The sequence below is a fragment of the Endocarpon pusillum genome, assembly GCF_000464535.1.
Source record: "Endocarpon pusillum Z07020 unplaced genomic scaffold C708003, whole genome shotgun sequence".
Classification (NCBI taxonomy): domain Eukaryota; kingdom Fungi; phylum Ascomycota; class Eurotiomycetes; order Verrucariales; family Verrucariaceae; genus Endocarpon; species Endocarpon pusillum.
In genome coordinates this window covers 41,183-58,953 of record NW_006913540.1, presented here as the reverse complement: position 1 = coordinate 58,953, position 17,771 = coordinate 41,183, and the positions used below count along the sequence as shown (strand labels likewise).

General features: G+C 50.0%; 5 protein-coding genes across 5 annotated transcripts; 2 read left to right on the top strand and 3 right to left on the bottom strand.

Moving 5' to 3' along the window:
- Positions 1-551: 551 nt before the first annotated feature.
- EPUS_06138 (5'-AMP-activated protein kinase subunit gamma) lies at positions 552-1,987 on the bottom strand (the record flags this gene model as incomplete). Its single annotated transcript, XM_007787986.1, has 6 exons — positions 552-743; positions 791-900; positions 952-1,308; positions 1,359-1,508; positions 1,564-1,687; positions 1,811-1,987. 6 exons carry the CDS (start codon positions 1,985-1,987, stop codon positions 552-554), a joined length of 1,110 nt encoding a protein of 369 aa, XP_007786176.1.
- A 940-nt stretch (positions 1,988-2,927) lies between these two features.
- Positions 2,928-4,096, bottom strand: EPUS_06137 (uncharacterized protein; the record flags this gene model as incomplete). The annotated part of the gene is made up of 2 exons (XM_007787985.1): positions 2,928-3,265; positions 3,319-4,096. The coding sequence occupies 2 exons, from the start codon at positions 4,094-4,096 to the stop codon at positions 2,928-2,930; spliced, it is 1,116 nt and encodes a 371-aa protein (XP_007786175.1).
- A 272-nt stretch (positions 4,097-4,368) lies between these two features.
- Positions 4,369-6,493, top strand: EPUS_06136 (uncharacterized protein; the record flags this gene model as incomplete). The annotated part of the gene is made up of 4 exons (XM_007787984.1): positions 4,369-4,685; positions 4,735-4,911; positions 4,963-6,259; positions 6,320-6,493. 4 exons carry the CDS (start codon positions 4,369-4,371, stop codon positions 6,491-6,493), a joined length of 1,965 nt encoding a protein of 654 aa, XP_007786174.1.
- A 152-nt stretch (positions 6,494-6,645) lies between these two features.
- On the bottom strand, positions 6,646-10,130 carry EPUS_06135 (uncharacterized protein; the record flags this gene model as incomplete). The annotated part of the gene is made up of 3 exons (XM_007787983.1): positions 6,646-7,179; positions 7,812-8,078; positions 8,430-10,130. The coding sequence occupies 3 exons, from the start codon at positions 10,128-10,130 to the stop codon at positions 6,646-6,648; spliced, it is 2,502 nt and encodes an 833-aa protein (XP_007786173.1).
- Positions 10,131-14,118: 3,988 nt separating this feature from the next.
- On the top strand, positions 14,119-17,263 carry EPUS_06134 (uncharacterized protein; the record flags this gene model as incomplete). The annotated part of the gene is made up of 4 exons (XM_007787982.1): positions 14,119-14,570; positions 14,803-15,967; positions 16,048-16,133; positions 16,195-17,263. 4 exons carry the CDS (start codon positions 14,119-14,121, stop codon positions 17,261-17,263), a joined length of 2,772 nt encoding a protein of 923 aa, XP_007786172.1.
- Positions 17,264-17,771: the final 508 nt, after the last annotated feature.

Here is a 17,771-nt window from a genome sequence, read left to right as displayed (position 1 = left end):
AGCAATTTATGAAGCATACACGATTTGTGAACAGGATCCACGCTGCCAAGTGGCCTCTATCTCACAGGGTATAGATCCTTTGTAAATGACAACCTGGGCGATGGGATACCACTCCAAACATGGGTCAGAAGATAAGTGCTAAATCAGCAGAAGAGGCTATCGCGTTCCTTTTCTACCGAGCTTCATGGCGCGCATATGGAGAAGGAGGTTTGAGCGATTGAAGTAAGGCGTTACTCTCGGTAGGGCTAGAAATGCTTTCGAGCAGGAAAAGTCGCTCGGTTGATCTATCATGTCCGAATTATTGCCAACACCCGGGGTTCCGGTCTAGACCACTATTTCTGTCTGGTTCAGTTGGGTTCAAAGTTCAGTTTGCCACCCATTCCACGCTTATCTAACTTTATTACTCCAAGCTCCCATCTCGTATTCGACGATCCATCAAACCCACCAGAATCAGCTGCATGGTTGATCCAGCCTTACCTCCAACGCCATTGCTATGCATTTATCTCCATTCAATCAAGGTATCGTAGCAAAAACTCGAGTGTAGCGAGGTCTCATAAATCTGCGATCTCATCGGCCTCGCCTTTTAGTAGTATGTAGTCGAGGATGTCGCTGAGTGACAGCAGACCTTCGAGGTGTTGACCTTCGTCGATTATCATTAATCTGTGAACTCGAGATTTGCGAATGGTCTCGAAGATGGTGTCGAGCCCGTCGTCCATGGAGCAGGTGTATATGCCTGCATAGTCCTGTGGCGGGTTGGTTAGAGCCCTTGACTGTGAGTGAAGTTTCTTACTTGAGGTCTCTTCTTCAGCGCCTCACCGACCGAGAGCTGAAGAGCTTCGTAATCCCCTCCTTTGATTAAAGTGATCACGTCAACAGCCTCAAACACGTTGAGCAGGATATCTAGATAGGGTTAGCAACGACTCCTTCAGCTTCGACACTTGATGGCGTTACTTTGCGAAGTCACAATCGGCACACTGGAAATACTCCTCTTGACCATCAGAAAAATGACTTCTATAACCGACGTATCCATGGATACTGTGCAAAGATTTTCGAAAGAGCCGAGATGCAAAGAACGCAGAGGTTTCCGTAGCTTCGTCGTGTCACCAACATTGACAGCCACGAACTTCAGGATGCGATATTGAGTGATGACACTTGTTACCATCGTCCGTCCGGTCTGGCTGTCTAGCGATATCAGAGGTATACGACGGGCTCGAGACTTCAGCATTTTGCGACATGCTTCGTAAAGGGGTTTCTCGGGGTCAATCGAGACCGTCTCCGGTGGTACAACACCAAGGGCGCGCTCGACATCTGCACCGGTTTAGCATGATTTCTTTTGTGTCCCTAGGTACATTGCGCACCTCTTAGCTTGCTCAATATGAATCTGTCTATTTGCACCAATGCGGCGGGGTTCTGCCAATAGTATTGAATGACGTTCATGTAGTCGGAGGTGGTGAGAAGGCCAGCAAATGTGGAGGAGCTGGAGTCCCATAGCGGAGCAGAGACAATGCCTGAAGAGGGCCTGGTAAGCTTCGAGATCGACCGAGCATGAGGAATGCAGGATACCATTTTGAACCAGAATGTTTAAGCTCTCTTTAACAGTCAAGGCAGTATCAAAGATGATTAGGCGGAAGCTGAGAGGTAGGACATCGTAACTCGTGCGGACTTTCAGGAATTTGCGAATTGCATTCTAATAGATGAAGGAACTGGTCAGTCTGTAGGGGCTTCAATTGAAGACTGCATAGTAACGGGCGCATTTTACTGCGCCAATCCTAGCTGCGGTAGATAGCAGTGAGGTAGATGAGCAGCTTACCAGAGCATTTCTCTCATCTTTGTCGATCTGCTTCTCCAGTCTGGAGGTCATGGATCGTGTCTGATGTTGTGGTCGAAGATAACTCGAAGGTTGAACAAAGCCAGTCTTGTGACCAGATTGGAGAGGGACCGCTGCGGGCAAGCTTGTTCCTGGAGGGGCAACCGACGAATCGGCCATTCTTGGGGAATTTGTGGACGGGGCGCCGGAATAGAGAAGCAAATTTGGTAGCCGTTTGGCGAAGGGAGGCTTGGAGGCGTCCTGCCAAAAGAAGTGCTGCACCAAAGCATATATGGTCTGGACCAGAACACAGCAAATGACCAATAGCCTGAATGAGGTCTACGTAGTAGGCAGAGATAGAGGTTGAGAATCAAGGTGCCCATCTTTTCTGGTTGACACGTGAAAATTTGCCGACATTGATAACGGGGTGAATTTTCTTGATCAGTGGGGATCTTGGACGGGACACAGCTCAACTGACAGCTGCTAGGCGCCCGCTTACGCTCCACCTTGTGGGGACTTGGGGAGGCTTTCCATACTTGAATACTCCTCAAAGTGGATACAAAGGAGCCGGATCCCGGCCATAGCTCCGGTGAGGATCGTCACGGCGCGCATCTCTGGTCAGGGTTCGAGCAGTTGGATCCAGCACTGGACAATCAAGCCCACCGCCATGTGTGGCTACCCGAAACTTGTTACTCTTCGGTCAATCGCACTGAGAATGGGATGAACGGGTACGCGACACCTCATCCGTTGCCCAATCCGGACAGTTGCAGGTTCAGCCACGGGGCAGCGGAATCGTCCGGCAGAAGAGCCTTTGAAAGAGTCGAATAGACTGCTTCTTCGATGCCCTGCAGGTCTATTTCATCCTATCTCTCAACCGACATGAATGCGTCAATACCCTAACAATGGCTAGACCTACGCCCACGTGTGCTCATTGGACATACCCATGTCCTCAGCTATGGCTATCAATCTGAATGTGGCTGTCTATACAACTCTATCCATCTATGTGCTCTAACCTGGTTCGAGATGAAACCAGCACAAGCTGCCAACTAAATAAGAGTAAAAATCAAGCATGCTTTTGGAAGACAGACGCAATGAAAGCGGGCAAACAACGCTCCCTGCATTATGACGCCAATCCATTGACCTGGTCAATCTCGGACCTCGCTTGGAATAAACTCTCCTCGCTGCCCCCCCGAAGATAATCTTCGCTTTCTCCAACGTGCTTGCCGGCCCTTTCCCATCGAGCTTGAGATGCTAGCCTCTTTATCTCCGCTAGCTTGCTCAGCGCTGGCCAGTAGATTGTGTGGTCGTACTCGAATTCGACCTCACCACCATTCTGTTTGAGAAGTTGAGACGGAGGGACATGTTGTGTCAAATCCTCATTGAACTTCAGCTTTTCTCGGGTCAATGGGTCGATGAAGGGGGTGATCAGCTTGAAGAAACCCCATATCATGAAAGGTACTGCATCGTTCAGCACTTCGCTTCTACGTTGCACCAGCCCCAGGAAAACTTACCGTTGGTGACGAGCGCTCTCCCTAATCTCTCCGGGTAGTGATTCTGTAAGATATATAAGGATTGGTGTGCCTGTCCCACTGTGGCCCCTTGACCAGACTTTGTTTCTGCGAAATTGACCAAAAGTGCCAAAGTGTCTTGGCCTGGCACCATTAGGTCGATCACTCTCTCCAGCATGAAGACTAAGTGTTGTATCTGTTTTTCGCTTCCCTTGGTGTTCTGCCTTGATGGCACGAGATAATGACACGGCCTGGAATTGATATCATACCCAGTGATGACCTGCTTGCCTGTTTCGTTCTCGTTAGAGATGTAGTCAGCCGTCAGCTTCTCCACTCCATATTCTCGCCTCCACACAAGCGTTGCCATCAGCCTTGCTTCGGCGTCGCCTTTGTCCCATTTCGTGGCTCGTAGATAGCGGCGTAAACATTCGCGGGTCAAGAACATGCGCTCAGTGTCGGTGATAGCGGACTTGGTGGCTCCTTTTGCGGAAGTCTCCGGAACCTCTGTCCAGGACGAGACCACTTTCAAGAGATCATCATACGTTTTCCGTTGTTCAGACGTCAGCACGGGCCTCGGAGCCGGCAATGCGGAATCCAGCGGCCTTGCAAAAGGCTTTTTAACCAGGCCATCGGCAGAGGAGAGCGGCAAGGACATATCGTCTATCATCGCGGAGTATGTATCTGCTATAGTAGACTTTGCTATCGTGTCCTTTTCTGATATGTGCAAGTCATTCATAGCTTCTTGCACGGGGGAAGTATTCAGAATTGTGGTAGATGCCATGGCCTTTCGGCGAAGAGTAATTCAAGATGCGTGAATAGAGAGCCTCACACTTTCCTCGCCAAATTCGACCTTCCTAGAACCCAAAGGATCAAATGGCGGCGGTAGTGATTCAACATCCAACCAAAGGAGACACCAGCTTGGCGTTCGTAAGTTACTTTCCACGCTAATTATCTACACGCGTTAGGTCGCGTCTCCTCCAAAACCACTTTAGCTGGAGGCTGCGCACTTTCAGATTGCAACCAGACATCTCTCATCACACCCAGATATCAGCCATGAAGGAAGATCTCAATAGCTATTTCTGTCCGTCTTCTGACGATGGCCTACCACCCGATGTTCTGGGTGAGCTCGAGTCTACATTGCGGCTGCACTCCATCTCCCCGCAGGAATTGTTCTATAAATGGGAATCCTACAGCCTTAAGATGGGATCTGAGGAGACGAAACTCGATCTCGACACTGTACGCATGTTCAAGAAGGATGTGCAGGATGGTCTGGAGCGAGAGAACCGAGGAAAGCATGCTCCACGCACCGATCGACGGAATGGCGCAGCAGCAACTCCTCGAGCTGCTGCCTCGGGTGATGTGTTTGGGATGTACGGATGAGCAGGCAGATTATGGTCCATCCGCTGATGTTTTGAATAGGCTCGACGAGATCACGCCGAATAAGCTGCCGCGCAGGACCGCCATCAATGCGAATGGTGGAAAACGAAAAGGAAATTTTGACATACCAGCCCCAAGAAAAGTCAGCAGACCAGAAACCAATGGTGGCCCCGGAGCTTTCAACGCTTCGAGTAGAGGCGATGTTCAGGAGGGATTCAAGTATGGACCACGATATCGATTTATATGGCGTAGTCGCTAATTTCCTCCCAGGCCTGTTGCTTTCGTGGAAAGACAAAATCCTGGACTGGTGGTGGAGACATTAAATGAGCACTTGCCTAGGGCCGGAGCACCAATTGCTCCCTTTGCCGAATCACGGATCAAGTTCACTTCAAACACAGACGTGAAGAAGTTTGCATACAGGCCCATGGCGATGCGCCTCTCGGAATCCTCTGAAATCCTCGACGAACGAATTGATGAGTTTACTAGTATAGTTCAGAAGGCCCATAATCTCGAAGATGCCGCATTTGGCAATGCAGCTTGCCAGAGCACAAGTGAGATTGTGGCAGTTGGCCGGATTGCGTCTGACACCCCAGAGTCAAAACTTGTGGCCGCATCGCTCGTCCTTGAGACATCAAGACGGATGGGGGCTGGACGACGTGTACCACTGAAGCTTAACTCTTCAATCTCTTTCCGGTTCTTCCCAGGCCAGATCGTCGCTCTTCGCGGTCAAAATGCCTCGGGCGAAGACTTCGTCGTTTCGGAGATCCTGGCCATTCCGTTCCTTCCAGACCCAAGATCTGCACCAACTGCGATAGAAGCAAGCAATGAAAGACTTGGCGATACGGCTGAATCATCTCCTCTCAACGTCATCTTTGGCGCAGGTCCGTACTGCGCGGACGATAATCTGGCATTTGAGCCTCTGAATGCCTTGTGCTCGAAAGCAGCAGATGATAGTGTTGATGCCCTAGTTCTGAGTGGTCCGTTTCTAGACGTGGAGCATCCTCTCCTCGCATCTGGGACCTTCGATCTACCTGACATCAAAGGTCTTGACCTAGATGCAACCATGTCCACCCTCTTTCACCATATGATCGCCGCTCCATTACAACGGCTTTGCAACGCCAACCCTAACATCATAGTCGTTCTCATTCCCAGCGTCCGTGACGCCGTCAGCAAGCACGTATCTTGGCCACAAGAACAGCTGCCACGGAAGGATCTAGGACTTCCGAAACAAGCGAGAATGATGACAAATCCATGCACCTTCTGGTTAAACGAAGTGGTAGTAGGAGTGTCATCCCAAGATGTTCTTGGAGAGCTTCGGAAAGAAGAAGTCATTGGCGGTAGCAACCAGGAGGACATGCTGTCACGACTGCCACGACATTTGATCGAGCAACGGCATTACTTTCCCTTGTTTCCGCCGGTCGCCAGGGAAGATCTGCCAAAGACAGGTACCGAATCCGGGCTAGCAACCGGAGCGTGTCTGGACGTAGGTTATCTGAAGTTGGGAGAGATGTTGAATGTAAGGCCTGACGTGTTGGTAACACCAAGCGTACTTCCTGCTTTCGCAAGGGTGAGTGATCCAACGACCCAATCCGAAGCTTGAAGCTTTTTGCTAACCCTTCCTGCTCAGGTTGTGGAAGGTGTCACGGTCATCAACCCTAGCACGCTTTCAAAACGTAGAGGCGCTGGAACATACTCGCAGATGTCGCTCCAACCACGGCTTTTGAGTGAAGACGAGAAGGGCGAGAAGAGCGTCCTGCACAAAGTGTATGATCGAGCCAGGGTGGATGTAGTGAGGATATGATGTGTGACGTTCAGCCAACCCGAGAATTTGCGTATTACTAGATTCCCTGTGGATGGTGTCATTGTCGTAAGGATAGTAATGCGGGTGAGAGCCACTTTCGGGTATGATAAGCTCAAAACCATACTACTATACCCCACTCAGGGAATTACCCTTCACCGCATCATCATCAACCCACTCCTCTTCCCATCCCTTCTATTCCTCCCGACCGCCGCAGCAACAGCACCGCCCACTCTCTCCCCGCTCCCAGTCCCGCTCGGACCCCTCCTCACCAGCTCCTCCAACCCAAAGTCCCTCCAGGCGGGCTCCCTCATATGCCCGGCCCCACCAGCGGTACCACCACCCCCACCTTCCTGCCCCTGCCCTAACGCCCTATTAATCCCAAACGCGGCGTGCATATCCGGCACCACATCATCTTCGTCCTCCGGGTTCACGGGCACGAGGTGCGGAGGGAGAAAGATCTCCTCAAAGGGGAGAAAGTGGCCCGGGAGCTGGGCCATATTGTCATTGTTGTTGTGATTGCCGGTTGAGTTTTGAGGGTTGGTGACGGTGTTGGTGGAAGAGGGATTGTTGGAGTGGGGGATTTGGTTGGAAGGGGTGGTGGCGGAGGGTGGGCGGCAGAATTCTTCGAAGAGGTCGGCGAGGCGGGGCGAGTGCATGTGGATGTAGGTTGCGGAGGAGTCTCTGGACTGAAGGGCACGGAGTGTCAGTTGCTGTTGTTTGTAAGTGTGAAGATAAGACTACATACCATGTTGATCAGTACTTCTCAGGCATGAGAATTGGGAGTGATAAAGTCAGCGTGAGGTGTACAACTAACTTAGCAGTATCGCAGAGTCGCAAACTACCGGATCAGGCTTAGCTGCCTGTGATAGGCTTAGCGCTCCGCACTTTCTTGGCACACATTTCCGTTGAACTTGAAACTCCAAATTCGACATCGCAATTGCTTTGACCACGGATTCCCACATCACCATCGATAGCGAGACAGCTTACGACTTCACCGTACGTACTACACCCTTAGTACTGTCAGAGATAGACCACTGATATGAACCCAGCCTTCTGCATTCCTCCAAACCCTCTCGTTAAGCTTCCAAACACAACCTCAAAATGGCTCACGAATCAGTCTGGTACTCGCGCCCACGAACATACGGCAAAGGATCTCGCGAATGGTATGCCTTGGCCACGTCTTTAGACCCTTTCAAAACACATCTCCTGTATCCAAGTCTAAAGAAAAGTCTTCAAACCCGTACATCACATTACTTGAACTTCAAGTGCGACACCACTTTATACACAACCAGCTGCTGACGTGATTTTCCAATCTTACAGCCGAGTCTGCACCCACAAAGCCGGTCTGATTCGAAAATACGGTCTCAATATCTGCAGACAGTGCTTCAGGGAGAAGAGTCAGGATATTGGATTTATCAAGGTAGAATTGGACTGGTACATCATAAGGCATACGGCATGCTAATGTAGTTCTAGCACCGGTAATTTGCGGGATATGGCAATGGAAGGTTGATGGGATTTGAGGTTGGCGAGTGCTGTAACGGGAGATGGGAGTCGAGAATGAATCGTTCTTCTGGCCGGCAACCAACTGATTTGCCGTGAGGAGCAATAAGCCATAAAAAGGCTAATATTCGACAAAGCTTGTATTTGAGCAACGTGTTCATCAAGCTCTTTCACTTCTCGTTGTTGAAATGAGACTCGACTGTTTTGACATCATACTTCTGTCGGACTGTGCTTTGCTAGATTGCTCTCTGATCAATCCAGCGGACAATCCTGTCTCTGCCCCGAATAGAACATGCTCCCATTCCCTGGTTTGGATGCAAAGTTCCTTTATGGGTTGGAACACTAATCAGCAATGCTCGCTGTTACATGCACTTTTCCATAAATGCAACCATTTCCATTATGCTTCCCCACCCCAAACTCCATTGACCGCACTCACCGCACTCGGCGGTATGCTCCCCAACTCCGTAATAACCATATCCAGATACTCCGCTGGCGTAACATCGTACATGAGGTTTAGAAGCTGCAGATTTGGCTGTTCCGTCCATCCTTCCAATCCAAAGTTTTTCCTCCTAGCTGAATCATCTTCCTCTTCTGCATCTGCCTTGCCACCTTTACCCTTTTTTGCACCAGCAGCAGGAGCTGGAAGCTGGGCCACCGAAGGAGTAATGATTCCATCGTCTTCATGCTCCACCAGTGCATCCGGCTCCCCTAATTCATTACTGACAATACTGTCCAGCACCACCCGGCTCGAAAACTTCACGCTTTCACACAACACAATCACCGGCACATTGCCCACGGCCCCAAACTCCGGAACCATACCGCCAGAGTCTTTGGCCATCATAGCCACCATCGCCGCCCCGGCTCGAGAATACAATCTCCCATTGCCCATCATAGCCGAAGCGCCCAAAAAGCACTTGGTCACTTTCTTATTCAGACTCCCTAGCCCAGTAAGCAGACAGTACTGCACCTGCAACCCCGCCCTCGCGAGACTCCTCGCTAGGTTCTTCCCCTCGAACAATGGCCTTGAGTCCGCAACCACGACGCTGAATGCCTTACCCTCCCGATGAGCGGTCAGAAGACTTTTCTCAACAACGCTACTCTTGGCATAGACGAGGACGGTGTCGCCGTTGACGATCTTCTTGCTTGCTTCGCGCGCAATCACTTCGTCAGCTAGTGTGACTTTCTCGCGAATGAAGAGGTCGATGCTCTTGCAGAGGAAATCACGCGCATCCGGATCTGAGACTTTAGGGTCGAGCTCTACGACTAGCTTTTTCAGCCAGCGGATACTATTGCCTTGGCTGGTGCAGAGGGGGCGAGAGGAGGATAGGTAGGAGATTTGGTGGGAGAGATGCGTTGTTAGGTGGCGGGGCAGGGCGACAGATGGAGGGGTGGTGTAGGATTGGATGACCTTTTTGAATGCTAGTAAGGTGGCGACGCAGCGAGCGTTGCCGCCGCAGATAACGTAATCCCGAAGCTGGATACCTAGGGTGAGAACAGCGGGGTGAATTTCCCTGCTCACGCCAGCAATGCCGGTGCGGCGGTCTTTGCTGTAGAGATGGCTAAATACTGTGACCTTTTTCTCTGGGGGTGACTTCTTCTCAGCTTCTGCCTCCTTAGTCTGAGATGTGAGTCCTGTTGGAGGCCTGATGGGCAAACTCTTGACTGAAGTATCTGCCGCCCGTTTGTGATGCGTGGTCATGTCAGTGATCTTGACCCCTTGGCTCGGCTGTGCTTTGCCTGTGTTTGATGGCCTCCTCTGGTCTGCGGAGGATTGCTCTGGCTGCTGCTGCTGAGCCTTATCCAGTGCTTCAGCGTCTTGGGCAGCTTTCTGTGCCGCCCTTTTTGCCTGCTTCTCAGCCTTCTGTTTTAGTTTAAGTTCTTTGTTGGAGAGCTGTTTCTCGGCCCCTTCTTCTTTTGGCGCGGCTTCCGAAGCGGGCTTCGATATGTTTTGAGCAGCATTACTTGCTTGATTCTCCTTCTTCGCTGGGGGCGGTCTTGATTGCTTGATTTGTCCGTTCGTGAGTAGTTCGACGACAGGTTCACTCGACGTTAATATCCTTGGTTGTGCAGGCATCTTGAAGGTTGTGGCAGTGGGATCTAGTGGTGAAGAGGCTCCAGCATTGGCCGGAAGATCCATTCTGAAGATAGATGGGCATGGAGTAATAGAGAGTCGTGGTTCAATAAAACCTATAGTCCGATCTACCAGTCAATTTTGTAGATTCTTACCACGTAGTAGATGTTGCTATTGTGTTCCTCACAATGACTCGGCGCGGCTGAGGCCGAAGAACAGGGGTTTAGCTATGTTAGGCGCTGCTGTATTACGTAACTTACTACGTAGTTACTATTAATCCTTAACTAGCCGACCAACTGAACCCAGAAGCCAACCTGACCAGGTAATTACTTTAAACATATTTGGCACAAAAGCTGCCCTGGTCAAGTTGAGCCCACCGCTTTCATCATAAGTTTGAACACCCAAGACCTTTGAAGCATATCCACCTTTACGTAAATTTTGACATTTTTCTCATTGGTGGCTGAAACTCAGTAGCGCAAGTGTCTAAATTAGTCTCAACGAATGACAGACATCTATTGCAACCTTAAACCCATTAAAGATATTTGCTAGGTCATCTTTGGCTTAATGATTCAGATTTGTTTTTCTACTGCGACATTGATTGGGCATAATCTGGTGGGCCGCGCGCTTATCTGCCAATTATAAGCTCTTATCCGTCATCGCGTTTGTAACAACCAATTAGAAAAATGTCAAAATTTACGTCAGAAAGGTGGATAGGAAGTGCTCTATTGACTATACTCCTTTTGCGCCTCTTCCTCGTCTACATCATGTATCGATGCCACCACTTTACTCGTTCCAGGTAGCCACATGTTTCTGCACCTAAGTGCACGAGGTTTTAGGGTTGAGAAGTTCTCACCTTTCCCCAAACGGGAAATAGAGTCCAGACCAACTCACCATTGTCGACCTACACTCTGCCATCGTTCGATACCAGGGAGAGTACCAGTTGACGCCGTTTCATACAACTGGCACTGCATACCGATCGATTAGATATAATGCACTTAGTCTATTAGACTGACTTCGTCTGCAATTGTCAGTGATACAATGATTCGAGCGGAGGAAAGTAGTGAGCGACTCCCCGGTTATGAGTGGTCGGACAGCTGATGGCTGATCTCGTAGATGATTTTCGTCCGAAATCTAAGATGGTGTGTGGAAGACTTACTGCATGCATCCCAATTACCGCACAGATATTTTGACAGATCCAGAGGTTGTGATCCGTTCACGCAATCTCGATGAAGAGAGAACAGCATCCCCAGAACTCGTCACTAGTTCCATACTCCCGTCGTTCGCATTCCCTTCCTCACTTCTTCAATTCTCAAGCTCGAAGGCTAGCGGAGAATATTGGGACTGCATGGCAGAAGCCTCTGCTTAGTACTTACTCTTGCACCTAAGTCGCCAATCCACCTCCACGTCTATCATGTGCTGGATCACGGATGATGAAAGTGAATATTCAGCCTCTTCATCCTCCCGGCCCCATGGCAACAGTCGTCTCGATTCGCATGGTACTGGTGAGCAGGAAGGTTTGAACGAGCGCGATCACAGTGACTGGGAATCTAGTTGGTCAATAGCCCCAGACCTTACGTGCCCGCTCTGCACCGGTTTATTGGGATGGGGAGGAACCCACCACACGCACAATGGTTTCGCTAGCCCGAACCACTTCGAAGGCCATGATAAATATGAGCCAGCAGGGCTCCGACCAGTGCAAAGTGAACAGCCATGGCCGTGTCAGTCAAGCATCGGATAAACCCCTCTCCGAGCCCTCCCTGCCACACTCTGGGAGGTTCGGTTCTCATGCTTCTAGCTCTCATCTCTCTAGGTCAATGATCACTGACCCCGACTCCTCCAATGAACGTTCATTGGATTCTGATACCAATTGCTCACGGTCTGATTGTGTCGACTCTGCCTGTCTCGACCATACCGTCACCCTCGTCAAGCTACAATCATCAAGTGAGCGTGGCTGCCGTGTATGTGATTTGATCCTTCGTGGCGCTCAATGCTTCCTGAACCCTGAGCAATGGAGCCGGCTTCATGAACGTCGTCTTCGCCTTATGTATGGAAGTACTGCTTGGGATAGATTCAGCGTGTGTGATCGAGGAAAGATGATCTATACATTCTCCTTCTTTCATCTTCCAGGTAAGCGCTGCAACACTCTTATGCTTCTATCGTACAACGTCGCAACTGTTTCTGGCGATAACATGTTGATGGTAATTATTCTCGAGAAACTGGCCAGCGACCCCCGTTGCCCTTTGTGGCGAAAAGCAATCTCATAGAAAATACAGCTTCACAACAAAGCCTCTCCAGGGCAAAGGAATGGATCCGCAAATGCATCTAAACCCACACCGATTGCAGACGGAGACTGGAAGCCCCTCTTCCAAAAAGGGTCCTCGATCTGGGCCATGAGACCACAGGGCAAGACCTGAAATTATACGAAACGAACAATGAAAAGGCCCAATACGTGTGTTTAAGCCACTGTTGGGGAGATTCGAGGCCTCCAATAAGGACCATGAGGAACACTTTAATGTCCAATCAAAGAAACATCGCCTTTGAGGAACTTCCCGGCACATTTAGAGATGCCGTTGTTCTCACGCGGGGACTTGGTATTAGATACTTGTGGATCGACTCCATGTGTATCATTCAAGACGATGACGAAGACTGGCAAAAGGAGTCTCAAAGAATGGCAACCATTTATGCAGATGCTTACCTGACAATTGGTGCTACAAGCGCGCCCAGCGATGATCAAGGCTTCCATGCCCCGTCTTCGGACCGATACGAGGCTCGTAAGCTGGAGCTCTCTGGTCATGATGAACGCATGCTACATCCCATTTATGTTCGGCGACCTTGGCAGCATTAGCATCTCGCGGACAAGTATGGCCCAGATGAATTCGTTGGACGTCGACCTAGCGAGTCGTTCTCCTGCAGCGAGTCTGACGATTCGAGACAACTTTTCAGACATCGCATAGACAACAGAGATAGAACGGGTAAAGCCAGCAAAGACTTACCAGAGCAGAACATGCCTTCGACATATGATCCATATCTTCTGCTATCTGCTCGTTTCCTTCACGTCACTTTTAACGAACTTGCGTGGGAATGCAGGCAGACCAGGGCTTCCCAGTACTTGGCCGGATTGTGGGAGGATACCTTAATTGAGGACCTCTGCCAGTACACGGCGGTGCCAACCAAGGCCAACAGTGTGGATTGCCCCTTCCTGGTCCTGGGCGTCCACCAAGTCCACAGTTTACTTCGATTTTATTGGCGACTCGGAGACTCATTCCGCGACTGTCGTTGACGTCAAATGCCTCCCCGTAGCTACTCACAGCACTGGAGCGGTTAAGTCCGGATACCTCACCTTTGAAGGGATCGGTTTTGGAGGCAGAACTCCGCTGCAAAAGCAAGAAACCTAACCATGGCATTAGTTGGCCTTCGCGTTGCAGGCCAGAAGTTCAATTCAGGTAGGTCAGACAATGATGCGTTCTATGGGTTTTATCCAACGATAGAGATATGGCTCGATGACCCGATAGGCGATGCGCAAATTGGCTCTACCACTGTGCAGTGCTTCCTCCGGAAAACCTCTATCGATGGGAGGAATGCTTTCGAGGATATGCGGTGCTCGATTGTGGCTATGAGCGGAGCTTCACTTCTGATAAATCTCTTAGGGACTAGTTTCCAGCACGCTGGCAGCCGATTCTGATTGTTCTTGAACGCCGTTTTAACGATTGTAGATGGAGAAAGAAACCAGAACTCTCTTATATATGTACACCGTATTTACTTCTTACTGATGATCTTTCTGAAAGACGAGATCATGTAAGTAGTAACTATCAAGACTCATGAACGATGGGGAAGGAATTATCGCCTCTTTTGCCTTCTGAGATCACAATGCATATCTTGGCACTGGGCAACTGCTTTCTACTCTTCTTCCATGCATGAACAGCTTGGTGAGGTCTGATTTCGAGGAAATCCAGCAGGCTCAAAGTTTTCGGAAACTGCTTTGCAATCAATACAGTCTCTTATTTTGGGCAAGCTTCTCTTTCGCATACGTCTTTTGGCACAAGGGCCGTCGGCCATGTCAACCTACTCAACAGCCGCTAACGCTTTCGCCGTTGTTGGTCTCGCAGACGTCGTTTTCCGCTTAGGTATAGCATCGTCAGATCTATACTTGCGGTGCCGTAACGCGTCCAAGGACGTCCCTCGCCTACTGAGCGACCTTAAAACACTCTCAGAGATTGTTGCACAAGTCCGAGCCTTTGCCAGCGAATACAGTCGGTCGCCGTATGCGCTGGAGGATTCGCAGGTCCTTCTGCCTCAGCTTGAGACTACGCTGCGGTGTTGTAAGCGAGAGCTTGAGGAGCTCGAGCGGATTGCGAAAAACGATAAGAGCAACGCAAACGATGCATGGTTTAGACAATGGGGAAAGGGCTTGGGCTGGGCGCTAGACGATCAAAAGGTCCTGAAGTCTTGTCAGCAAATTGAAAGATACATGGTCACTCTAAACACGGCCCTATCGCTGACCGGAAGGTAAGCAACGTAGCCCCGCTTTTGATCCGAAATGATGTGAACATGCAATCAAATATGCCGGAAACGGCCCTACGATGTGCAGTTTCCTTAGATGATACCATTGCCGCATTCAAGTGATACCTGCGAGTATGACCATAGGCATATCAGATAACATACTTCCTTGCCTCTCTACGATATGCACTATGAACTTGCTACTCGTTGTATCCTGAATCGCACACTGACAACTGTACAGGCAAAATGACATCGTCCTTCGTCGAGAACTCAAAGCTATTAGGGAAGATATTGCAGATGCTCACGCCTCAACAAAAGCAAACTATTCAGACCTACGGCAAAACGTCACAGTATCTTCGCATACCATAGAACAAGGTGTCCAGCAAGTTTCTGCCGCTATCCAGTCATCTAAGCAGGCCAATTCCGCTTCGTTCCTTACAGTGGAGAAGTCTCTCGCTTCTGGCCATGCGGAGCTCAGTGGCATAAATGTTGCCATTGATGACCGTGCAAAGATTATCAATCAAAGCCTGAGCTCTGTCAAAAAGAGCTTGACCCACGGCCGGAGGGAGCAAGGTGCACTCGTTCGGCAGCATAAAATCTCGACCTCCAAACTCATGACTCGACTTGATGATGTCTGTTCATCCCTTACACAACAAATTACCACCATTAGTCTTACGGAGACTGAAGACAACGAGATCTTCTTCGAGGGCGAAAACCTCGGCGCAATTGTGTTACCGCTCCTGCTAATGCAGACGGACCTATCCAAGGCCATCCGAAATTTAATGACGGAAGGTTCTATCAAGATTTCTCGTGCTGAAGCACGCTGGGTTGAGGAAGAGTTTGAAAAATTACTGGTCTATGGTCATGAGGCCGCTGCTCTGGCGGCGCGAAGCAGACGCTGCAAAGTTTGTAAAAGGGCCGCTCACCACCTCGGGTCGGCACCAGCCACTCGGACCACCTCTTCCAAGGCATCTTCGTCAAGAAGCAAGAGCCGAAACCAAAATCAGCATCATATATTATCGTCTAAGCTTCAAAGAGCGCATCGTTTCCAGCGAAGGCACCAAATCCATACCGCTGCCGGAATCCTTGTCTTAGAAACTAGTGTGCATGATGAAGGAGCCCGTAGGGTTGGCCAATCTTCGTCATCATTACTAGCATTACGGCTATCCTTCTTTCCCAAACTGAATCTCTCCTCAGTGGGAGTTACAGCAGCATTTTTCAAGCAGTTCGGGACAGGCATGGAGCCAAAGATTATGAGACTCGTCCAAACTTACAACACGGTGCCCACCACGTCGGAGGCTTTCATTTGCGCAAAAGAGAATGATGTCATGGGTTTGCAGAAGCTTTTCGCAGCTGGCGAAGCCTCACCTTATGACTGCGATGAGTACGGTTGGTCCCTTCTATCGGTGAGTACATATTTGCACCCTCACATTGTATCTAGTTTAAGTTAGAAAGTTTGGCATCTAGCTTTGCTGACATGTGATAGGAGGCAGCTTATTTCGGTTCGCTTGAAGCGTATATGTTCCTCCTACGCGAAGGCACGAATGCTCTGATGGTCCCTGTTGGTGACTCGTGAGTTTGCACTCGCCACATTGTCTGCAGGGCCTGAGAATTTACTCTGATCAATTTTTAGGTATGGTGGAGGGCTCCTGTATACCATTTGGATGAACCTTCGGCACAAATTAGAAGCCTCTACCAGTACATACAACGAGCGGACATACTCCCCTTGTAGGCTGAAAATGATCATTGAAAATGCTCGACGTATGACTGCTGCTGCTGTTGAACGAAACTGCGATCCTAATATGCCCACAATGCACGAACCCGAAAATATCATGCATTGTGCCATTAGAGAGTTATGGCGGTGGGTCTCAAATGCCGGTAAAAATGCTGGTAATCTAGTCTGCCATGTACAACTTTCCGGGCTGTTTAGTGATTTGATAGCAATGGGCTGTGAGCTGGAAGGCCGTGATCCTTACGGTAGAACTCCTCTGCTTTTAGCTTGCTTTAAAAAGCAGTACGGAGTTCTCAAGATCCTTGATAGCAAAGGCGCTGACGTGACCGCTCTTGATAATCATGGTGCGGGTGCTCTTCATCTGTTGCTGGCCTATACGAAAAATCACGAAGACTATGAAGAGGAACAACTTCGTGATGCACTAATCACTGCGCTCGTTAATGGATGCGATCCAAACAAGCTTTCCACCGATATAGCGCTCTCTCCGACAGACTTCTGCAGCGCGACTCGTGTTAGATGGGATGCATGGACCAAAGCACTCAGTTATGTCGGATATACGCTGCTGGAGACGGCGGAAGTTGAGCCGGCCACATCCGGCTTTACATGGGTGGTAGTCTCTACTGACTACCATGATGGCCTGAAGCTTCCAGTGTCAAACTCGACTTTGGATGATTGGAAAGCAGAGCGTAGTAGAATCCGATGGGGGTATTTCTCTCGCATTTACGAGGCCTCTGACGTGGACGACAGCGTGTCCGCTGCGAGCGAAGCTCATGAGGATATCACAGAATGGGAAGATGATAGCGGTGGCAGCGCTGGCAGCATGTCCGCTGCGAGCGACGCTCATGAGAATATCACAGAATGGGAAGATAACAGCAATGACGGCGACATCGCCCCTCGGCCGGATGAAACTCCTGAACATGGAGAACTCAATCGCGTCATCGGAGCTGAGAATGAGGAGGCTATGTATTAAGAGAAGTACGAGGAGATAATAAATGGGTGAGAAGTAGAAATCGCTCAGATCGACTGCTTCGAGGGTGGCATTAACACTGGATCCTATGGTCGCGCGAATGAGGGAATTGAGAAAGGGAGGTGATGGCTTCGACTATGCCTCCGTTACATGAACAGCCAGTGGCTGGTCTGGCATAGCAGAGACGCTACTCGGGCTTCAGTGTCAATGGCCAGGCCGACAATTGGACCGTCCGGTTGAGGGACGGTTAGCGGGTAGGGATGAAATTGGGTGGAGCACGCCGGCAGCGCAGCAGGTAGAAACCTCGAACCATCTAAGGTAGAAGAGACACGAAGGAAAGAAGAAACGAAAAGGAGGAGATGATGGAAGGAGGCTAGATAAGGATTGAGCGGCAGTGAGCGTTTGATTCCGCCCAAAGGGGTCAGGTGACGCCTTGCCCGATCAGGCAAGGCTAGTTAAACCGTGAAGAGGAGGACAGCTCGGAACGGACTCTCACATAAGCCAAAACTTG